At 26.7% G+C, this 26,033-nt stretch overlaps 1 protein-coding gene across 1 annotated transcript in view; it reads left to right on the top strand.

Annotated features, from left to right (window-relative positions):
- LOC111037959 (probable G-protein coupled receptor CG31760) overlaps positions 1 to 26,033 on the top strand; it is a 110,098-nt gene that overhangs the window by 34,847 nt on the left and 49,218 nt on the right. The window contains exons 2-3 of the mRNA XM_022320837.1: positions 865 to 1,219; positions 23,674 to 23,857. Of these exons, the coding sequence (XP_022176529.1) occupies positions 865 to 1,219; positions 23,674 to 23,857 (539 nt within the window). The remainder of the gene's footprint in view (positions 1 to 864; positions 1,220 to 23,673; positions 23,858 to 26,033) is intronic.

Here is a 26,033-nt window from a genome sequence, read left to right as displayed (position 1 = left end):
ATAGATAAATGCCGTGTTTAACTTTTGGTCTTTTTAACTCTTTTTCTATTATACTAAGTATAAAGTATATTAAGTCTTAATTATTAAACTAACAGTTATATAAATTCAAAATACCGAGCTTAAGCACTACGACGAATAAACAGTATACTGGAAATAAATGCGATCGATAACTGACCAATTAGTTGTTATTCGATTTGAGTCCCAGTAATACATTGCATACTATAATCACATAGATGAAAACGTCATCCCATTCATACATAGAACAATTGACATTTGGTACGTATGAAAAGCCCCTAGAAAGCAAATATAATGAAAACAATAATCTACCCATAGGTACCTCCTAATCTCGACTAAATATTTTGAATTTCCAAATTTCCACTAAAATCTGGTACAATGAATAAATACATGCTTTAACAATGAAAATTATTACTTAAAAACGATAAAAATGGAAAATAAAAGTTTCAATTTTGAAGTATCTGGTACACGAAACGAATTTTATCCTTGGAATGCATTACCATAGAAAAACCAAAAACTAATGCACTTTGCATTGCGATCCAGGTGATTACTTATTTACTACTATATTTATTAAATTTTAAATACACACGATAAAGGTTTAAAAAAAATAAAAGGTTTCCACACCATTTGGATGAACAAAAGTCTGGTATGGGCCCGTCTGTTTGGACCCCCTTTTCCTGAAACAAAACATCGATATAAATTATAAATCATAGATTCAAAATATATTTTACACTAATGGTTTGGCCAAAAAATATGGTGCTTTACATTGCGCTAGAAAATAAACTACAAAATATGAAATAACGATTTCGGAACGCATTTCTAAAATAATAAAATTTGTTTTTATTATAGGAACGGTTCAAGGTAATGGCTAATGTGGCAGTGAATCGGGCTAACATGCTGACCCGATTATGGAAGTATGGTGATCCCGAAGTAACAGCCTCCGAGTATTTACTGCACGCCGGCGTTATATCTATGGTAGAGTTCGATAACGACATATTTGCCGCCGGAAACTGCTATGACCAACATCAGTACAAGAAATATTGGCTGTTTTGTCCATACGCTTACAGACTTCCAGACGGCGACGGCATATTGGCCAAAGATTTGGCCGTCGAGTATAACTATTTATCCAACACCAGTGAATGGTTTTTCATTGCTCGACATAAAGCACAAGGCGTGATCAAAAGGAACAACCAGTACAGTCATGGTAAGCTAAAAAACAATTGAATATTGTGTACATTTCGTTTTAAAAAAGTACCGGTATACTAAAAAGTAAAAGTACCAATTACAATACTGATATGTGATATGAATTTTACTACGGTTGTGGTAGTATAATACAATTGTTGCAATAAAAAACATATTTTGTTGAATGAGACAAATCACGAAGAACATTCGCGAAACCAATCTCCAACCAATGAAATGGATTTTTAGAAACTTAAAAAAAAACTCCCGAGTGATCTTGAGGAATTCGTATAGCGTAGTAATATCTCATAATGATAATATTTTTTAGCTCTTTGCGAGTTGTATTTTTTTACTTTTGACGTAATTATGCGTTTTTGTGTGGGTTTCGTAGAAACTCAACAACCAGAAATATATATCATTCATCTCAAACTTCGAAATCTCCAAACATTTTTTTGTTTTTCATTATTTATTTCTTTCCACAGGCAGTTGAATTACACGTCAATATTGTTTCTATAAAAACAGTTGTTTTGTACTACTAAAGAAGATATAAATAATCAATATTTACGATAAAATGTTACTTTACATAATTGTTTCAATTTTATTCAACGAAATAACAAATATTTATGTCATGTCAATGATATTATTATTAGTTGCGTGGCCAGGAAGAGAGACAGTCAGGGATTATATTCCTCGGATAAATCCCCTTATTTGTGTCTTTGCTATGCCACCAAAATTCATTTAAATGTATTAATAGTTACAACACCCCTCCCCCCATCGATTGAAAACATAAAATTAATGGGTACGTCACTGGATATTATGAACTGATTTTCAGAGATTTCATTACTTTTATAAATAGTACCTAAATCTTTATATTAAACCATGTTGTCTAGACTAAATTCTATAAACAAAATAACTTGAACAATTATTTTATGAACCTCTCATAAATTAACCCTAAGTCTTCACTACATAAATAACCTATGTTACTTATGTGGGTGGGGCAATGTGAAAGTATTATCAACCAATCAACCAACGTTAGTAGTTCGAAACTCAATAACATCAAATTTATAGCGAAAAGTAACGTAAAACGTCTAAAATATACTATTCCTCAATACAAAACTTTAAAAAAACTGTTAGAAAATAAATTTACTGATTAAGAAATCAATCGAAATCACCAGGAAGAAATAAACATTTTTTATTTTGAAGTATGGATTTGATATTAATATAATATATTATCAATGTTTAATGTTAATATTGTATTTAAATGGTAAATATTATCAACACTTCAATTAATATTATAATAGCGAATACAGTCGTGACGAACATGGACAACCGATTAGTTGAATATTGGTAAAATATAACAGTGTACGAATGGTTTATATTTTTTAGTACATTTAATGCTATGTAGTCAAAAATTTTACGAAACCCCAGGGAAGTCGATATTTACTGTACCTACAGCAGGTTAATTACCAAAATGTATTTCGTCATTGGGTTCACTGTAATTAATGTGCAACGTTTTAATGCAATTATAACTGTACTATCGTTGCGTACGAAAAATTATTCCGCGTAAAAATCCGGTCCGTTAGCCTATAACATAATTTCCAGGAATTTGAATCATATTTACGTAGCATACATTACTTTAAGATAATGTCATGATATTTTACAATATTTTTTAATATGGTAATCGGTACCTATATAATATGTTATAATAGGTTAATAAATGTTAAAATGTTATAAAATATCCATACCTGCTTAGTATGTAAATCTAAATATTTTGAAAATGTCATCGAGTATTGGAAATAAAAGGCAAAAATAAGAGCAACCCACTGTATTTATACGTAATAGAAAAATAAATTACTTTGGCTATATAAATATAATACGTATCCTTAGAAATGGTTTAGGCCGACGGACCATCTCTTCTCGAAATCGTTTATCGTATTGAACGGTATGGTAAAATATAATTTAACCTATAAATATACCACATCCATATTCCTCAACTGTGTGTACTCCACTACCCCTACTCAATTCCGAGCTACAACCAGCACCTACTATACAGCAGAGCGACTTCCCCAGTTACATAATAGTACTGGGAATGTCTTAGATGCCAAGGTACTGACTACAGATCCGATTTGCTACCAGAGACTTCTCACAAAGCTTAATCGAATGTAACGTCGGACAAAAAAAAATTATTCATTCTAAAACCTGTACACTCTTCAATCCGCTCAGAATCTAAAACAATATTAAAACCATAGTGTTGTAAATTTTATCAACCGCAGTAATATTTTTGTTATTATTATTTTCTAACTTCCCAGTGAGCATTTTGCACCTAGTCCACCACAAGTACCTACACTGTTTTACACGAAAAACACATTAAACAAAATTCAAAACGTCCTTTGACAGTTGAACGATAGTTTTTCACCATAATCATGATAATATGGTTATTACAACTATTATTCCTGTGACGGTATGAATCCCAAATAGTTACTGACTCATATTATTATTATAAACATTCACCACACCTTAATTTTGGTGAATATATGTTACATAGGTAATAAAATATATATTTACATCAATCATATTATATAATTAGTCTCAGTATTAAATATTTATGAAAAAAAAAAAATGAAATGAAAACACAAAAGTAGTTACCAAATAGCATAACACTAGGTTTCACACAATCGTAAATTATTGGATTGGATCAACTTTTTAATGCTGAACAATGGTCCATAAAAATTAGCTTTGAAGTTTACTGGATGAATCTATTTTTATTTAATGAAATTGCTTTGCTTGTGGAATTAGGTATGCAATGCCTGGTATACTGATGCCTTTATTCTATTTTGTTTACTTTTTCACACTTGTGTATGGTACTTGCACGATAGACTTTAAGATGAATTCAATAAGAGTCTGGGAATTTCAATGATTGAATGAGTCAGTGGTTATATTATAACTGAATGAATTTGAATACGCCAAACCTATTTCACTAAAAAATTTGTGAAATAACCGTGGGTGCTATACAAATTATCATATCGCTAATCTTGGGGAAGCATGCTATACCGTATTCTTGTATATTATATTGTAAATAAAAATAAAATGTGTTCCGTACTCTAAAAATCATATTGTAATTAATGTTATCAACAATATTATGTTGAATTTGTCTATCATGTTTAAATTGATTAGGTATAAAAAGTTTATCATACAAGATTTTTAAATTTTGAATAGAATCATATAATATGTATTACCAATATGAAATTCACTTATTCCTTCAGATTTTAAAAGAAGAAAACTTAAATTTTTTAATTAATATTTGAATTAAAAAAGGTTCACGAAGAATGCAATGTATTAAACAACTCTCTATACTTTGCAATTCGGAGTCTACATACACTTATTTAATATTTTAGAGGAAACAGTCATATAACTACAATAAATTGAATTTTTTAGGAACTACTAATGGAACAATGTTTGCTTTGTCATACTTATTTGATATTTTATTAGAAAACACATTTTTTAACCATACAATTTTTGAAAATAAAGGTATCCAAAAAAATAAATATATATGTCTAGGCCTTATACTCATATAAAATGATCACACTTTTTATTTCAAACAATAATATAATTCATATAAAATCTTTGTTTGAAGTCCCTGTCCTAATAATTACTTTTAGAACTAATAGGATTTGAATTGATATTATTGAATATTATGATAATACATTTTGGTTGTATGATCTGTAGGTAAGTACAATGTAAATTTAATCAGAATATTTTTGATTAGCTAACTTGAAAACTAGCTAAAATATATTATGCAAACCCATTTCTGATGACAATAATACGTCATGTACAATATTTTTTATAATATTTATTCGAATACACAAAAGTCACCCGATCACCTTCCACCCAACATAATATTATACTATTCTGGTGATTGTCTATTTCACTTCAATTTGTCAAAGGTGAAATAGAAATTTTTAATACGACGTGACCTTTTTGTCATCACGTAACGTGACATTGATACAGCTGTGTGTCATACAAATAGACCTAATGGCAATTAACTGGAGTTAATCACTGGAAGCCTTGTAAGTTACGCATCGATAACATACAAAACAAAAACATTACGATACATGACATTTAGTAAAAATTAAGTGGGTCATAGTATATCTTTAAATTGTATAAACTGTAATTATATATACTCGGTGTATACCTACATATTTAATATTTGTGTGCATTATACATATATTAACGAATTCATATTATATTAAACTCTTATAAAAACCCATGAAATGAAAAATATTTCGAATATGATATTATGGACTATTGTAATAATAATACTTTTGCAGATGCATTGCTTTATAATTTGTTTTTCTTATTATGATGCGAGGAGGTCATGAATAATACATTTGGTACTTTTTGAGGTATACAGAAAACATTTGGACGATCTTGTAAAATATATATATTACATAACATTATAGACTTTAGTAATACAAATGTAACTGCTTGTTATAATAATTATTTATTGAGGTACCTATTGTAGAAATTTTGGGATATTTCACTACTTTAAAAAAAAAAAGAATAATCTTAGATCTTCACTCTAACAAATAATAAGTTGTATTATCTTCTGTAGCATATCTAATATACATTAATGTTTCTTTGGTTGTAAGTCCTCTAAATACTCTAACACTAATGATATTTTTTGAATAAAAGTTCCATCTATATATTCTTTAGACTCGGGCGGTGTTTATAGCTTATATTTGCAACCCCTATAGGAGGGGTGGAAAATCTGGGGCCCTTGTACCCAAAATGGCCATCGGAAAATGTTGAAAACAAGGGAAAAGTTAAAATATTTATTTTACGTATCGGCTTTTATATATTTTTGTGTTTTTGAATAATACATAATAAGACAAGGTCTTTTTATATAAATAGTTTTCTTCTTCTAAATTTAATGGCACACAGGAAAAAAAATAATCAGTAAATATTACCTGACATGCAACGTATGAAAAATTTGCCACCGTTATCTATAGATTGCTATAGAATGATCAGCATATTATGAATTTAGTTTTTGGCTCATGAAAATTGAATATTATTTTGTTTATTAAAATGGTTGGTTGATTACTCTTGTGAAAACAAGAAACTGGATGTCCAGTTTAAAACATACTTTTGATCCAATATATTTACAATACTATTTTACTATATGGCTTGTTACAAAAAATAGGAAATGATTTTTTTTTATCTGGTACCTATGTTATATAAAATATAAATATATCAAAACACAAAATGATTGTTGTAATTTACCAGCTCGACGATCCATACTATAATATTTTATCTAATTCATCTATTTCACTAAATTTACCTGTGGAAATTACTTATTATTACATATAATTGTGTATACTATAGGTAATATTATTGTACGCATTATACAATTTACATATTATAATACCAGCTGAAATAAGAATCATTCATTTTTTTATTACAGCCAAAATATCAATTTACCTATTGGCTATTATTTTGTAAATAAATTGCATGTACAAAAAATAATTAATAACTGATTTTGAATGTGATATTAATAAATTGTGACCATAATTATCTTATAAATGTGCACTTCATATTTAATTTCAATATAAATTTTAAATGGTTTGTATTAATTTATTTTTAGTATTCATATAAAATATATCCAAAACTTTAGTCAATGAAATATCGCAAACGAATTTTTACAAACGTTTATGTCCCTATGCACCTAAAAGTATGTATTTGAATATAATTTAACACTGTTTGAGACTGACACTTGAAAACTATAATATATTTACTAAACATTAAAAAAAAATTTTAAGTAGATTTTCTATTTCAATAGATTCGTACCTACTTTATAATTTTAATCATAATTTAGGTTCTCTTCATTGGTTTATTCATAATAATTAATCACATAATACATTATTTAATTTGTGGCTCGCCGTTAATGGCCGTGACATAGTGGATTACATTATGAGGAGAGAATATAAGGCAGATCAAATTAGTTTATTTAATTTGGAGGAGGCACAACTCGAGTAAGTTGTTGAAATGGAGGAGAAACAACTGAAATAGGTGGACGGAATGGACAAGAGGTAGGTACAATGGCTGGTTGATGGCGTCTGGCAGTGAATGGTGGATGTCAAGAGTTAACTCACCAACTCTTGTATAAATTAGAAAGCTTTTAAAAATCAATCTTTTAATTATTTGGAGTAGCTTTTATATTGATAAAGACAAAAAAAAAACAAGAAGGTCGTGGTCCTTAGCCACTTGAATATGTGCATCCCCGTCACCCTGCTAAAATGCGTTGTAATTGTATATAGATAAGTACAACATATGTGCAATGTATTGCAAGGTAACAATTTACATTTCGAAAAAAAAACTTTATCAATTCAGTATATTCAGTTTATACTTGGTTTTCTTCAGTATAAAATATTACCTACTATGAATAATATTATAAGAATTACTATTTTGAATAGTTCTGTTATTTTTATAAATTTTATTTTAAGAGTACTAATATAAACTGACTCCAGACGCTCACCATACCTCAGCTATCCGTCATTCACCGAAGACTAGACGCGAGCGAAGTAAAGGCATGACTTCGGTAAAGAAGAGACACCGAAATGATATTAAATGGAAATGATTTGATGAAAGTAATGAGAACGGCCAAACAACTAAAATCCGTACCTTTAATATGAAAAATGGCATTGTTTAGATGTACTGTTTCTTCATGTAAGTTAATTGAACTTCAAAAAGTATGTTATTCAGCCATAATGATACATTTTACATGATGTGTTTGCATGACTAAGACCACTTCATTAAGGTTAGACGCCATTTCCACTGGATATGTAAATGGTAAACATTTCTATGTAACACATTTTTTTCGGTATTTTAAGTCTGAACATGTGCAAAGATGATAATATTATTATATAATCATACATATATACAGAATATATACAGTATGTTCGCCAATTTAGGGAACATTGAATTTCTTGTCCGGATTCTATTTTAACTAATCAATTTTTTATTACAAGCTAGTGGTATATAAATACACATTTTCAAATACATTTCAAACTTATAACCCTCTTGATACTCGCATGTGCAATACAACTTGAATTTTTTTAAAGGTAACCGGTATTTTCGATTTCGAATTCTGATAGACTGAATTTTTTTCATGTCGTTTTGACTCATTAACCATGGTTCTAAAATCAAAATTGACTGATTAAGAGCTGTTTAAATTGTAATAAATAATACATTTCTAAGATTCGTTAAAATAATTTATAATAATTTATTATTGGTTACTTTTCGAATATTTTTAAGTATTTTTTTACGTGTTATAATTTATAAATAAGATTTACATAATATGGGTGTAAAATTATTTATGAAAAATCAAATTTAATAATTACACAATAAATTAAATTCATTGTTCAAAGTTTGCTTCTTGATTTTGATGTATAATTATTGAAAACGTTGTAGACATTCTCTATTAGTTCCTGACGTAGTGACATTATTTGATTTTCAGTAAGGTTATTTCACTCAACCATAATTGCATTTTTTAAATCTGCTATCTGTTGGACTACATAGAAAATTGTTTTCATATGTCCATATAAAAAAATATCAAGTGGAGTAATCTGGAGATCTTGCTGACCATTCAATGGGCTCGTGAGTGCCAAATAATTTTCAAGAATAATTTTATATCCATATTATTTTAATCTCGTTTATAAGACTTAAAAAAATCCTAAAAATATTCAAAAAGTAACCAATAATAAATAATTATAAATGGTTTTATGTGAATGAATCGTTAAGACGCATTATTTATTACAATTTAAACGCTCTTATTCAGTCAATTTTGGTTTAGAGCCATGGTTAATGGGTCAAAATGACAAGAATTCAGTCATTCGGAATTTGGTATCGAAAATACTAGTTGCCTTTTCGAAAAAATTCCAGTTGTATTCCTTATGGGAGGGTTAAAAACTTGAAATTTATCTAAGAATGTGTGTTTATATACCACTGTCTTGTAAAAAAAAAATCGATTAATTAAAATATAATCCAGCCAAGAAATTAGTTTTCCCTAAATTGGTGAACACGCTGTATACATATTATATATATGTAATATACGTCTTATATTATTAATATGCTAATGTAGGTATATCAATATATTTAATTCAGCATTTTCAAAGAGTAAAACTTTTGTAATTAATTTGTTCGATTTTAGAAAATATTGTATCTTTCACAGATATGATTCTATCGTCTAAATGAAAAAACTGAATTAATCGATTATTAAAATATAAAGTTTATTCTGAATGTCATGAACTGCACACAAAATATATTAAAGACCATTGATTTTCTGAAATATGATATTACATTATGCAATAATCCTATGAATCAAATCAGTTATTGACTTTAGAAATATACTAAAAAATGTGTTTATATAACGCATAGGTACAAATGTATTGACTTACAAATAAATATACATTTATATACTATTATACTAATTAAGGTACACGAATTCCGTTCAGTACCAAATTACACAGAATTATTGTATGACTCACGAACATTTAAAACTTTTAAATTTTCAAGTTTTGTACTTCATAATTTCAGCAGTGTAATTATATTATGTGCTTAGACAACTATACACGTGTTGGTATAGTAAATTACATTTTTAATATTGGCAAGATTTTAATTTAAAATTGGGTTCGTCTATTAGATTTAAATTAAACAGAATGGTTCTTTAGACCGTTACATTTTAAAATGTGTAAATAATTTACTTGAAAATAATTGTGGAAAAGGTAACAACCCTGCTGCACTGTTAGTGGGTATCGTAGGAGGTGTCGTAAATTTAGCACGTCATTGAGTAAGTCACTGTAATGGATGTGTTAAATTTTAATTAAATGATAAATCGTTAAAACGATAAAACTATTATGAGCAGAGATAGTCGGTCAGCCTATACTATTTAAAGGGATACTTATTTTACACCAGTGTGTCTTTTTAAGTATATATTTTATAATTTATTTATATTGCTAATAAAAACAAATAGCATATTATACAATAGTAATATTATAATATTATTTCACATGATATTACTTAATTATATATATTTTTTACATTAATAGTTTTTTAATAAAGAGTATTGATTCTATGCGGAATTAAGAATACTGTGTTAGTTTAATAAAACTATGGGTTTTTTTTTTGTATCTCAAAACGTTTTCTGTGTTTGGTCATTTTTAATATAACAATTTATTGATTTTATACCATACGCATTGGGAGAAATATCAAATTGGACATTGTGAGTGCCACGAGAGACCCAGTGTTAAGAGTCCAAAAATAAAAATTTTTTTCAAAAATTTTTGCTAATTTTGCTTAAGTTCTCTTCGGTTTGGTACTAGAAACTTCAGTAGGTAGTAGTTAATTATAAGAGCGTTTTTTTCTAATAGAAAAAGTATCTTCAGAAACCAAATGAACAAACATCGTTGTTAGCTCCAGATAGAATATACAATGTGCGTACCTAATGTCCTGATCAATGTAATCATATAATTAGAAAAAATGTTTTTATGTGAGCAATTTGAGATCAGTGAATAATTATTAATTGACATTCGAATGAAATTATTTATTATGGTTGTTACCTAATTTATCAAGACTTCTGCCACGCGCAACAATTCCATTGTCACATGTTTAATGGCCCGTTTAATGTTCAAGGTTGATATAATGATATACATTATTTGAAATTTGTCTAAAATGCGTTTTCCCTTTTTCTAATGTCAAGTTATTGTCGGTTACCTGATACCTCATAACACACAATATGTTATAACATAATACACACTGTACATTGATATACATTGTACAAATAACATATCAAATTTATACAACTCAAACGAAGAACATGAAATACGTTTATTCACTAAGTCCCGTGGGTTCAATTATTCTCTCCCATAATAATTTATTGTATTTTCTTTATTAAATTATATCCACGGTCATAAAGACATTACACCTACATTTGTTACATTTTGTCTCAACAAACTGTCTAGCTCTGATTATTTTTAAATGTTTTGTTTCGCAATTACATAAGATGCTTAAAATGAATTAAATATACAGTTATAGGTAATACAAATTTATTATGTACATGACATTTGATACAATGAATTGATATATAGGTAACACTTCAAATGTATGCTATTGTAGAGAAAAATAATCTGAAAAATAGATAAAAATATAATAAATATCAGATTATTGAGAGGTTTTGAATGTTAGATGTACTAATCTATTATACATTTTAATACAAAACAAGTTTTCAGAATAAAAATTAAATAATGAACTGACTTTTTGGTTTTATGAAAATATAAATGTATAATTTTTATTTGTTCTTATTTCAATTATTTTTATCAAATATTTGTTTGAAGACTAATTGTGCAACAAAGAGATTTTGTTTATTTTATATAACATACAAATCGTTTAAATTATTTCATATAATTGGATGTATAAAGAAAACTAACAAAAATATGGAACAATTATTACTTTAAACATATTTTTGTGATATCTCGAAGGACCTATTTTTATTTTATCATAATTACAACTGTTTACTTTTTTCATAGTCGGTCAGAAAAAAGTATTTTTTGTTGGGAGAAATTTAATATTTTTATAGCTCTTGAATAATACTTTGTTTTATAATATTCGATTAAGTACTTAGGTATATTGTTTGTTTTGGAATTGGACCCTACACATAACTTTTATACAGGTTTTTATCTAGCTAAAAATATATTAAATACCTTTTGTCGGTATGTTTTATTTTTAATAATGTTATATATTATTTAATTGAAGTACTGTATCTTTTAATTTATTTTATAAATCTTTCTTATTTTTAAAAAGTCTCTTTTGTTCCTTTGATTAACCACTATCATTAAACAATACTGTCAAAACTAATCTGTGGTGATGTACTGTTTTAATAAATTATATTATAATTCAAAATACATGTATAGGTATAACGTGGTTGGTTATAATATAATTATACTTTGTTAAGACATTTATTTACATTATTTATAGCAATAATTAAGACCTGTATTTTGATTACATATTTAGAGAATAACTTTCTAGATTAAATGACATCAAAGACTATGACTTAAAAATGCTATAAGACAATTAACCCCTCAGGAATCCTAATACTAGAACAAATTACAGTTATTTCCAAGTATAAGGAGTTTTTTTTGGAAAAGATTCAATTTTCGAAATCAAGCTACGTAAAAAAAATATTCTGTTCTACTATATTTTAATTTAAAAAGTAACCCATCATAATTATGATAGCTAAAATCTACATACAGTGATAACAATATTGTTCAGTTGACTGAATGTCACTATAGGTATTATATAATACCAATACACTCAAAGTCGTTACTCAATGATAGTAAATGAGAAATAATTATGAATTTTGATATTTTATGAGGTATACAGTTTAAATAGGTACGAAGGGCTAAACTTAATGTTATGAGAAATATAATATGACACACTCTGTCAAACATGTGCATACTACGTATAATTAGTTCATGGCAGTTACTTTAGAATTGTTTATAATGTCTTCTTTTGAATAAATTATATCTGCTGTTGTTAAGTTATTTCATTTTGTATTTTTTTTTCTTTTTTGTGGTATCGCCACATGGGGGTGATCTGTTTGCACAACACTTAGGTACCCCCATGCAACATCGTTTATCGAACGAAAAATTCAAATTACATGCATGTATAGATAACTTAAATAAATGGGGAAACATAGATTCAATAACGTCAATTTTTTTGAGATATAATAGTATCTTACCGAAAGCTAATAATAAAAAAAAGTCAATTTTTGAAGAACTTTAAAAAAAAATATTTATTACTTAATGCATTCATAATTATTATTCAACATGATCCCGGTTCAATTAAATTAAATAGAGATTATTTGTATTCAAAACATCTTTTACCATTATAGTTAGGTACAATTATTAGTTATATATTATGTAAATATTATTTTATAACTATTTGTAAGCTTCTCGATTTTGTACAAAATATGCGCAATTAAAAGCATAAGATAAAATTAGACAAATAAATATATTTTAATTATGTTCAGTGATATATCCTTTTTATTAATACTAAATATATATCATTATTATAAGTTATAACTAAACCAAATCTATTAATTTTAAACATTAACTTATCTGTTTTATAATACCTCTATTAATATGAAAGTACCTACGTAATCTTGTGTAATATTTTAGTTTAAATAATAAATACACACTTTATATTATGCATAAAACTAACAATTTTTTTAAAATTTAAAATTTAAAAGACCCATTCTATTTTCTGTTATATTTAATTTGAATAAAGAATAACAAGTTGTAACGAGACAACCACACCACCAGATAGCGGGACATTACCGAGCACAAAAATAAATAGTATAATAATTATTATAATAATTTAGAAAACAAACATGCTTTTGTCAAATTATATAAATTAAACATAACATATAATATCTTAATAATAAACTTACTTAAGTAATACACATGGATGATAAAAAATAGTAAATTATTTGAGAATATTTCAAATAACAATCTATGAATTTAAAAATCAACACAAGAAAATATACAATAAGATAATACGAACAAACATTTGAACTCAAAAACTCTACTCGTTGTTGTATACGAATAATTGGTAGGTAACTTCCACCAACTACATTTACATAAATTCTAAGTCTTCCACCAAGATGTAACCGAATTATAGAAGAATGTATGTAGTAACCATTTATAAAATTTGCCACTTGATGATTTAATCAACCACATGGGGCGAGCAGTAAATTCAAAGAGGAGCATCAAGAAGAGAGAGTGATCAAGCGGACAAGGTACCTATTAAAATACTAAGGTAAAAATACATAGCATTCATCAAAACCTAACCTCATAGAAAGGCAAATGTATCGTATATGAAAACTGTTTATTATGTATATAATATACTTTATTCCCTTATTTGTTTCGATAATATTATAGGTATATCAAAACTCTGTGAAAAATAGGATTTATGAACGCTTCGTATCTTATCTATTTTCCTTTTTATTTGTTGAATATATAACATACTTAATAGTTAAAATACATCGTAAGCCTTATTCAGTACATAATAAACGAATATATTTTTTTAATGTGCAAGGCGAATTGAGTGATTCACCGGCCGAGCTCATCCACCAATTTTTCTTCAATACCTAATGCAGTCAATTATTAAAAATCGAAATCTTGTAATTTTTAAATATACTATTATAACAGACATTATTATTTTCAAATTGACATATTTTTATTACTTAAGTCCTGTGAAGATATTTTACTTTTGTTTTTTTTTATTTTAGAACCCTTTGCTTCTGTGCATATATTACCTACTAAGCGAATTATTTTTCTGAAAATGTTGACGTATCAGGAATATATTCAGAATCAAAATTAAAACAAGTAGTTTTTAAGTTATATAACTTTGTGAACTAAGGCCTGAGAAAATTTCCTTATAAATGACTTAGAATATATAGAAAATAGCACTTTTAGAGTTTATATAGTTGATTTAACATTTTAGTGATTAATATTCATTTAACTACATAAGGTAATGATTTTTAAAATCACCAAGGTAGAATTAACACTTTACCTATCAAATATTATAAACCCCGTTTTATATTTTAGTAAAACCATTTTTAAGAACTATAATTATCTTAAGCATAAATATTTTAATATCTGAGAAACTATGTTCGAATTTAGAATTAGCTACACCATCATTTTCAAAAAAAAACTGTTCACTGAATAATTTACAGTAAAAAAAGTTTCTGATTTTAAAGGCACATGTTTGTATCACCACGTCTAATTACGTTCTTAGTAAGATATCAATTAAATAATACAACCAAATTCAAGAATTTGACAAATCATTATGAACAATATTATTATATTATACTAAGTCAATTAGCGACACATTAGTTTTTATTATAACACTGAAATATGAAATTATTTTGTTATACATATGATCGGTAATTTCTGAATTGTTGTAGTACTTTTGCTAAGCGTATAAAAGACGATATACATAAAATTGAGGTATTTATTAAATAAATCTCAGTGTCAATAATATATATGTATATAAATTAACGTCGGTACTAAGTGTTCACCCGATTCGCAATACATATGTAAAATAGTAAATACTATGTATAGAATACGTACTAAAGTTACTTAGTATTTCTCAAGGTACAGTATACTTTTGGACATCGTAGAAGTTTATATTTTTCATAACTTATACTACCTACTATTATAATCTATTTGGTGTGCTAGTGATATGTACCTAATATTGATAATCACTGTACAATATTTTTCTAAAAATCTCATTATAAATACTAATATGTGGCTACTTAACTTCTATACAGGGCATAATGCTTGAAAGGATATGGGTACAGTTTTAGCTGTTCATTCCCTAAATATGTATTATTCAGATGCGTGACAGAGATTTATTATGTTAAAGTGGTGGTCGTATGAGAATTCATTTCCTACCCAATCTCTTTAAATTAGTAAGCCCTCACGAGACACCGTGCGTACGATAATATTTGCATTTACTTAAGCTACTCATGTATTTAATGATTTAATTGAATATTATTTTTCATACTACTACATCGTTGACTGCTGCTATGTGTAATATTGCTTAAACATTTCACAAAATATGTCAACTGGGCGTGATTGTTTTCTATTTTTCTCTAATGTTATGACGAATGTATTCGAGATGTTTAACAGTGTCATAGCTAGAGCTTAGGAGCTTACCCCCCCCCCCTCCCTTAATAAAATCTGGCTGCGGTACTGATGTTTTATGCTGTTAGCAGTCATATTATAGACATGTTTCAATATATAATAATAATATTATATTACCTACGTGTACAATGTACCTAATTTCTATTGTATTCAGAACATGTGATGAAATATAATTTACATTAACATGACTACTCATAAGGAATTAACATAATAATTTGGTTATATTGCGTTAAATTTGGTATGCATCTATTTTTATCACGGTAATATTCGATGACGTTTTTTGCGTGGGAAAATTGCAATTAAATATGTCTGGTTATAGGTCGTTGCATATGTATCCCGAGTGCAAGCACGTGATAACTTTATTATTACCGAAAACGTCAACATTTTAGCCAAGACAGTCAGACGTGAAAGCTGAGGTCCTTATTTATTTTCATTTCAATTTATTTTGATTTCTCTTTACAATATCATAATAATTTATAACACTGACGTCTGTCATCACGCGGGATGAGTTCTTATAACATGTGTTTGAATGTTTTTTTTATAATACACGAATGAACAGGTTCAATACATTCGAGTACAACCATATTAACGTTGATATTAATCCAGTGCATAAAAAACATTCCATCGAAAACTTAAAAATAATTTTTTAACAAGTTGCATAAAAGGTAAATAACAAAGTTATACATATATATTATCTATTAGATTAAATCGTAGTATTCTAACTCTAACTATAATTTTGAAAGTGTGCGACACTTGACTTAATTTTGGTGTATAAAGTGTTATGATTGGTAGGTACTCAATAATATTAACAGTATGGGAAGTTAATATGTAATAACTACTTAAAACTACTTATTTAAAAACTTGGTTTGAAACCATTTATCAGTTATTGATTTGTATAAGCAACATTTTCTATTAATACTTATACCATTTATAGCATTATTCAAATCTATATTTTAATTAAAAGCGAAAATACTTATAACAATTTTATCGATTTCAATTAAATTTTTATGTATTTAATTTAATTGTTAAACTTCAATGTTACAGTAGTTCATATTGATAACTCCAAATTAATAACAATGACAAGTGAGTGTACAACTTTCATGTACATGAAATTTCTTAAAAAAATCATTATTATATTTTTTCTTTATAAACATTGGACAAAGGTATTTTATGATTTTATTATTCAGCGATAGTCCATAGATATGCTGCATTATTAAGCACGGTTATGTAGTATTTTTATTTCTCATTAACTTTCTGGTGTAATAAATATTGTTACAAGTACTTTATTTCGTATTCTTACATAGGTAAATTTTAGAACACATTAAGTCGAACACATTTGAAGAGTGTTTGTAAATCGTAATCTATAAATTACTCATTTTCAAAAATTAAATTTCTTTTTCTTTTTAATAATGCATATTACCCTCGACCTATATATATTATTATATTAGTATAGTTATAAACTTATAATATACTGATCTAGTGTTAGTGTGACCATCTTCAATTACTATACCGCATTCATGAATTTTTATATTATCCTACTAAGCACTGAGAGTGATAATATGATGAAAATGAATTATTCAATGATCTATGTTTGTCTTGTTTTTATGGTTTTTAGAAAACTTGTATAGTTGTATCTTCTATAGCTCTCCAAAATATTTATTTTTTATGTTACGTATATCACGTATTTCCTATTCGCGGTTTTTTATTTTACACCCTTCTATTAAAAAGATCGGTTTCAGTATATGATTTAAATGGAAGACATTTTTTCACTAACACTTTTCGAATTTAAACATTAGGTATTAAAACAAAGCAAGTTTAGTAGAAATAAGTGGCTCAAAAAATGAAAATAATGAAAACGTTAAAGCAATGGTAAATTGCAGAAATTATTTACATAGATCTTAATGTTTTGGTTATAAAATGGAGAGTAAGTAACTTCTCTGTTGTACAGTATAGTAGGTGTTCAGTGTACCACAACATTGAGTGAGCTACAGTAATGTACCTTTATATTCAATTTTAATTATTCTGATCGAAGACAGTTTGCCAGCCTGAATTATTACTAAGTACTAAGCTAGTAGGTAGGTACCTAAATATTGTGATAAACACAATATGTTTATGTTAACATTATAGTAATTTATTTTACAGTTGGTAATGTGGTAGGTCAAATTAATTTTCCCAAAAAAATTGCAATTATTAAATTACATTATTGATATATGGTTACTATAGTATATATTTATGTGATTTATTGTATTTATTTATTTTCACCGATATTTATTAAAATAGTTTTTTACGTAGATAATAATTATTGTTTAAGTCCAATCTTGAGGTAAGGTATTTTCCAATGTAAAAATGACTCGAGAAAAATCCATAAATGACTAAATTTGAAAATATAACGTTCTCTTACTTATAAAATACTTTAATTTCACCACATTACATACCTAATATCCATTTAACTTTTATCAACTGAATATAACAAGTTTATGTATACCTTTAAGTACCTGCATGATAATATTATAATATGCTTATATCAAAATATATCTTAACGAAAACGTTTTGTAAAAATATGGTTAGATAAAACCTGTGAAAATGTAATACCTACTGAAAAAATGCCACAATATTATATAGAATGATAATTTAAAACGTGTAAGGAATAAATAAAGAAAAACAATCTACGCTTTCAAAAATCTAATTTATATCTTTGATATAAAAAAAATTAGAGTAGTGTATCAAGCATTAATATAATCTATAGTTAATCATGGTATTTATATATGTGGAGGCACATATGAAAAGACTACAAACCTATTAGAAAAAAAAATACAAAATATAAAATTTAAAACTTTTCTAATGAAAATCTCCAGAAATCACACAAAATATCTGTGATACGAAATTAATGTTCCAACAGTTGACTAAATACTCTGCAGAGTTCTGTGATTTTACTTTATTGATAAAAAATGTTTTCGTCAAACATGATCTCACTTTAAATATCGGACATTGATATAATAGCATACAGTTGTTGAATTATCTTACTTACAAGTACCAACCTTGAATGGAAAACTAACACAATATGTGTACTTATATAGATATAGTCGGTATACAAAGGTGTATAGTTCTATAATTATTCACAATAGCTCAATGCACAGCAAGTTCAATAACTATACATTAATGTTGTAAATCCAAAACAAACCGTAGAAAAGTATTAACCGATTATTCCGGCTTGTAAAAATATTTTCTGTTGCTCTATTAGCAAACAAGTAATCAGCATAACCATAAACGAGATTAAGGGAAGAACGGTTCACGCGCAGAATTAAGTACATAATTCCAGGGCTCATAATAAAATATATTATATATGTATTAGGTTTTTGATTACAACAGTGTCATTGTTATCTTAAACATTATACCGAAGCCTGCTCTTTTAGAACAATATAATGTAATTGGCTATCCGGGGCAGTGGCTCAAAGGGGGGGGGGTGGTTAAATGGTTTTCCAGTTATAAACAATTATGTATTGAGTTGGTATATAGGTAGGCACTGATTTTATACTCATCAATAATTTATATATTTTAGAAATTTAATGGGTAACTTTTGAAATTTCTAAAAATGATAATATTTTTAAACGGCATAATCTTATTTATATTCAATAAAAATTAATATTAGGAACAGACAGATATTTTAGTCTAAGCATTATATTACACGATAAACTTATCTAACATAGATTTATAACATTAACAACATGAAGCCACTAAAAAAAAACATTAAAGATAATATTAATTATCGACTGTAATATCTCTTCAATAGTTCATCTAATAAATTATAATAATATTATGTTGTCTCTGTTTTATAAACGTATAATTATATTATAGCAAATTGTGTTTCGGCAGATCAATTTTGTGTAGATGTATTTAATTGCATAATACATTGAATAGTACATTGTATTATTCTATTATCAAACTTAAAGGTTTAAACTTCAAACTAAAAACCATAATATTCTGTGTTTTTTATAATATTTAAATTTTATAATTTTAAAAATAATTATTGAAGAAAACTGACTACAGAAAACCGAAGTCCACACTCAAATAATATAAAAATAATAACCAGAAAAAACACATTGTTTTTCAATATTAAAAGTGGTTTTTTGGTAGTAAATTGGATTTAGTTTCTGCTTAAAAGAGCAAAGCTAATTTCCAGTTATATTTTACAAAATAATCAGAAAAAAAAATATTACTCAAAAGTGCAAGACCATAGTTTACAAAATCAGTTTTATAATTTAAAACGTAGTAACTTAAACTTTTGACTAAATAATATGTATATTATATTATAATATGATATGAAATAATATTATTTTCAAAATATATTGCCTAGTTCCAAACTATTTATTTGAAATTTTTTTTATTTTCTGTTGATACGTCTTGATAACATTATTTATTTTGAAGCCAAATACATTTGAAGACATCACAAGATATTTAAGAGTAGTTTTTGCTGACATTTTAAAATATCAAAAATACAAACGCACATTTTTTTGAATAGATATTATAAGTCGAACATACTGTGAAATCGAATATAGATACAAAAAATAACAATTTTTCTTTCAACAGTTTCAGACTTCAGTTATTTTGTTGTTATTAAAAAAATATTAATTGTAGAGACTTGACACTTTTTTCCATATATTATACTCGTATATTATTATTTTTTAACATGATATATTTTACAAAATATTCAGATTCATTTTTAGCTATTATTTTATATAGCTATTAGTTATTAATAAATTATACTATAGTACATTTTAACATACCTGATATAGCGCATTAGCGCTTCTTTTTTAGCATTCGATTTGTTGTATAGCCTTAAAGGCAAGAGATTACCCATATAGCCGTGTTGTTTTATAGTAAATCACAGCGCAAATGTTTTGGCTTTTTGCTAAACTTTCAATTTCCGCGAAATACATCTATTATCTACTTATATTAAACATTTAATAATGTGAAAAAAAAACACTCATAAAAACTTAATTTAAATATTGCAAATAAATAAATTAAAATCACTCGTATTGTTTATGTTTCTTATAATTGAATAGCAACTATAATTATTTTACTTGAGCGTTTATTTAATTTAATTCTTATAATATTATTAAGTAAACTGTACAGTTTTAAAATATTCGAAGAATTAAAACCTTTAATCAAAGAAAAAACTTTAAATAAATAGTTATATTACAGTATTACCACGATGTTTTAATAAATTACAAACTAAGCCTTAAGGCAATCAGTAAAAAAAAAATGGAATTAATCATTTTCCACAAGAATCAATAAAAATCAAATAAATAGTAAACACAAGCATAATATAGTCCGTACATGAATTGTGGTCCAAGTATAATAAATACTATAGTTAATATTACATATTATAATATTTTATATTTTGTAAAACTATTTTTATGGGCCATTATATAATTTATATACTTAAATCAAATATTGAATTAGGTAGTTACATTGACATTTAAAAAAAATTTCCCACTAAATAATTAATATTAAAAAAGTTAAATTTTCGTAAGAAAACAGAAAACTGTATCTATACTTACCTAGTATGAAAAATCTGAAGAATTAAAAAATATGATCTTAAATGCCATGGCAAACCTTATCAATTGTTTATCAAAACGACCTTTTTACTAACAAAACATAAGATAAATCTTATTATATTGTTCGATTAAAAAAATGTATAGGTTTTTGATTTTGTATAAAAAAGTTTAATTTTCATCGGTCGGATCATATTATATCCACTATTATTTAGTTTTTAATATATTTTATATGAAAAATTGGACAATTAATACAATTTAAAATGTCTATTCCCATCAAGAATTTGCTAAAATTTAAAAAGTAATTTGGGCCGATGCAAAGTAATTTTCATCAGAATTTTGGAGGTAATTAAATTTTTGTCAGGCGTATAGCTATTTCAGGTCCATGAATTAATTTTGAATATTTTTATAAAATTGATAAATTAAATTATGTGAATGGAGAGAGTAAACACACTAATGATGACTTACTACACACACAAGAACGAGCCATGATCGCGAGGAACTAAAGATTTACATAAACACAACTCCATAAAAATAACTCATTTGAAGGGGCCTAAAGATTTGACATTTTGAGTGTGAAATGAATTTTTAAAATTTGAATTTTAAAGAAGTGCTCACACAGTCAAATAAGCATTTTGAGATCCAAGATGGAATCGACATTTTTCTTTTGTTTATAAAGTATGGTAGCCATTGATTTCAGATTATAATAGTAGTAGTAGTAGAAATTAGTATTTTTTTTGTACATAAACGGTTGCCACTGGTTACATAAAATAAATTTTATTATTATAATTTTATGATTGAATACAATTTTAACCTGCATTTGATATTTGGTTGATTCATTTTTAACCTCGTGGATTAAAATCATAAATGTTTATTTCTGCTAACAATTGTTCCCCGTAAAAAAAGTTTTAATTTTAATTTTTTAACACAATTTCATTGAACATTAAATAGGTAACAAATTGAACGAAGTTTTAATCGTATAAAAGTTGGTATTTTTTACGGGAAACAAAGTGCTTGTATTATATAACGTATATATTGAAAATAAATGAACACGTATGAAATGTATTGCCACTTTCGTACTTTCACTTTTCGTATTATTTTATTTATATTATATGTATAATAAAAACAAAGTTCGATTTAAATATAAAGTCGTAGTTCTTTTAGGTAAGTCCACCTGACTTGTATTCACCTGAAAGTGTGCTAAAAGTTTTTTAAGAAAAGACAAAACAAAATAGGAATACATTATAATTACTAAAATTAGTATATATGATAATAATAAATAGACTACCATAGTTAAAGTTTAAATTTTAACTATTGAGGAAAGTACCTGCAAAATGAAAGTCCTTATTCGTCAGACAAAAAAATGCCACTAGAGAGAAAGTGAAATTAGTATTTCATTCTAGCGGTGTATTCCATTTTCGAGATGAAAATAATTGTTAAAAATAAAAAAAAGCACACAGACACAGACAGCTCCCAGATGACCATTATTGGATATATAGAAGTGAAAGTCAACATTTTTATGGGTTCGCTAACCGTGGTTATTTCGGAGAAGAAAAAATAACTTAAGTTAAGGTGTCACACACTCATACTATTTAAGATCAAGAGTGAGTGATGAATGTTTATTAGTCTTAAAACAATACATCTGTGTGTGCTTGTGTTGTTTTTTGTGTCCGATGTCTCCATTAGGATCAATGAAAATGATTCAATCTCCAACTTATAGACAGTGGCATCTGGTTGAAAATTCGGTTTGGTTGGTACTCTGGAAGGGTTGACATTAAGACATGCAAATTTATTTTCAAACCAATTTCGAAAACTAAAAATAAATGCGGGATACGAGAATGCTTACTCTGCACCCAGTTTTCGACAAAATCTATTTTTTTTATCATTAAAAATAAAGCAATATTGCCGAGGCTTGACATTTTTTTGACTATAGTGTGTGTCGTTCCCCACCGTTTGAGAACTAATACGTTTCGTTTGATATTGTATAAAAAAAATATGATCCCATCGTTTTCAATAATTATACTATACTCATCAGTAAAATATTAATTAAACTTGTCGAAGCTTAGTGAATTATTAATAACGATTTTCAAATACTAAATACCCATATATAATGTATATGAATAATATTATATTAATTATTCTTTTTATTTTTTGACTTATAGCATTCAACTCTTATACCTTTAACGACACAGCTCACACTGACTGGATACCTGATGACGTGTTAACAGTGACGTACGAAGATGGTAAATGGAGTAAGCCATACTACGATTGTGGTGGAGGAAATATTTGGATGCTCACGTATACTGTACCATTTTTTGGTTTCAACAATGGGAAGTACTTTTTCAAGTAAGTTAAAAATAAATAAAAAAACACTTTTAAAACTCTGGTCAGATTTCATTAAGTATGTGTCTCTGTTTCAATATTTTGTTTTCATGACTATGTAGGACGTTAGGCCAAACAGTTTTGGAAAAAAAATAACAACGATATGCATTATATATTATCATAATATATTATCATCGCTATTAACTACGATGTAAATGTACTGTGGAACGGTATGAAACAGGTCAGTGTTATAAATAGCTTAACATTAGGTAGTCTAAATATTTTTTAAATTCTGTTGTACATCGAAAAAAATGCTAAGAAATTGTCTACAAGTTTCAATCCCTACGATTAATATTATTTTAATTACAATACCACAAAATAACTAAAATTGTTAGAGAAAAGATCGTATATTTTGTTGGAATCCGCAATATGCTGAAAAAAGTTACTTAAAAAAAAAAAAACCCAAAAGCAAATAAATACTTTGATTATTTGCATTGGTAACTTTTAAAAATAAGAATAAAACAATATTTATAACTATTAATTATTTAACCAAGACATAAATGGAAACTGCACTTGCGTAATAATATATTATTAACTATCTAATACAAATGTATAGCACAGTCCAATTTGTATCAATTTTGCAAAAAAAGCCATTGTTATCGTTTAAAATACTTTTCATTATTGTATTTCAGTTCAAACTTTTTATACAATTTTTTTACTGTAACTTTTGAAAACGAATGTTATTTATTATATCGGAACGTGAAAACGTAATTAGTGAATAAGAAAAATATATATTAAACTAAATCTTGCGTTACATTCCATTCTCAAAGATAATATTTAAAATATTTTTGACGATTTCCAGAAACACATTTCAGAAACATTCACAATTTAATAAAATATACATTACCTACTCGTATTGTAATAATAGTTTATAGAAATATTAAAAATAAAAACCGGAGAATAAATAGAAAAAATATTCTACAGTTCTACAACCGAGTTGTAGGTATGTGAGTGTCCATATGGTGTATAGTGTATATTATACTATAATATATAGCAGCGGTTGCAAACCTTTTCACAAATAATTTTTTAAAAAAACTTTGAGGCTCACTCACCTGATATACAGGTATAAAAACACCGTAATAAGACGATAGATGAAATATATACGTGTATAAAATCATAAAAAAACCTCGATTTGATGCCAGTTAAAATTTGATGACCCTATTGCAAACTTAGACTATCGAACATAATATAATATATACACTCGTATTTCCACAAAAATAAAAATGTGTGGTTTATAAAACTATATATTTTGTAATGCTGACTTTCTGTATATATTTTTAATAAGATATAGAAACTATGTATCTGATTTAAAGTTGTCAGGTAAGCTCAAAGTTGGTCGTAAAAGTTTTAAACATATTTTTATGTTAAATAAAAATCGTAATTAATGTTGCGTTGTGATGAGTGATGAGTGATAATCTTACCGTAGAATAATAACCATTTGTAAAATATTATTACAAGTTACAACATTTTCCAAATACCTATTAAAAAATATTTTGGTCACTTAATGTCTTACAAAATATTAAATACTAATTAGAACATATTTTATGATGCGGTATAAATAATAAAATAATGATACAAAATTTAAATTTTAAATAATTTTGTAACTTTTTTAATTTGTTTTTACATCTTGTAAAAAAAGCATTAAGATTTCAAATTTAAAAGTTTTTTTTTACGAGGTTAATGCATTTATTATAATTTATTAGTCGACTAATTATTATTATATGATATAACAACCTAACTTAAATTTTAAGTTGAGAATATATTTTTGATTAATAAAATAAAATACTAAACTGTTATCATATACGTTTTACCAATCATTCCAGGACCACCTTCACCTTCTCCAAGCCTGGTACAAGGAATGGGGAGTTAAAATGAATGAATCTAAATCAATCCATTGTACTTTTACGCTTCGTCAAGGAGTGTGCCCGACCCTCCTCCTTAACAACCAACCCCTCCCCACTGCCCAATGTGTACGCTACCTTGGAGTCAACATTGACCGTCGACTTACCTGGTCAGCTCACATTAAAAATAAAACTCGAACGTTGAACGATCGTTTTCGTCTTCTCCGGCCACTCCTAACTTCTAAAAATATCAAACTACCTACTAAATTACTGCTGTATAAACTACTACTCAGGCCCAT

This window comes from Myzus persicae, unplaced genomic scaffold (assembly GCF_001856785.1).
Source record: "Myzus persicae strain clone G006 unplaced genomic scaffold, MPER_G0061.0, whole genome shotgun sequence".
In the NCBI taxonomy this organism is placed as follows: domain Eukaryota; kingdom Metazoa; phylum Arthropoda; class Insecta; order Hemiptera; family Aphididae; genus Myzus; species Myzus persicae.
This window is presented reverse-complemented; position numbering and strand designations above follow the sequence as displayed.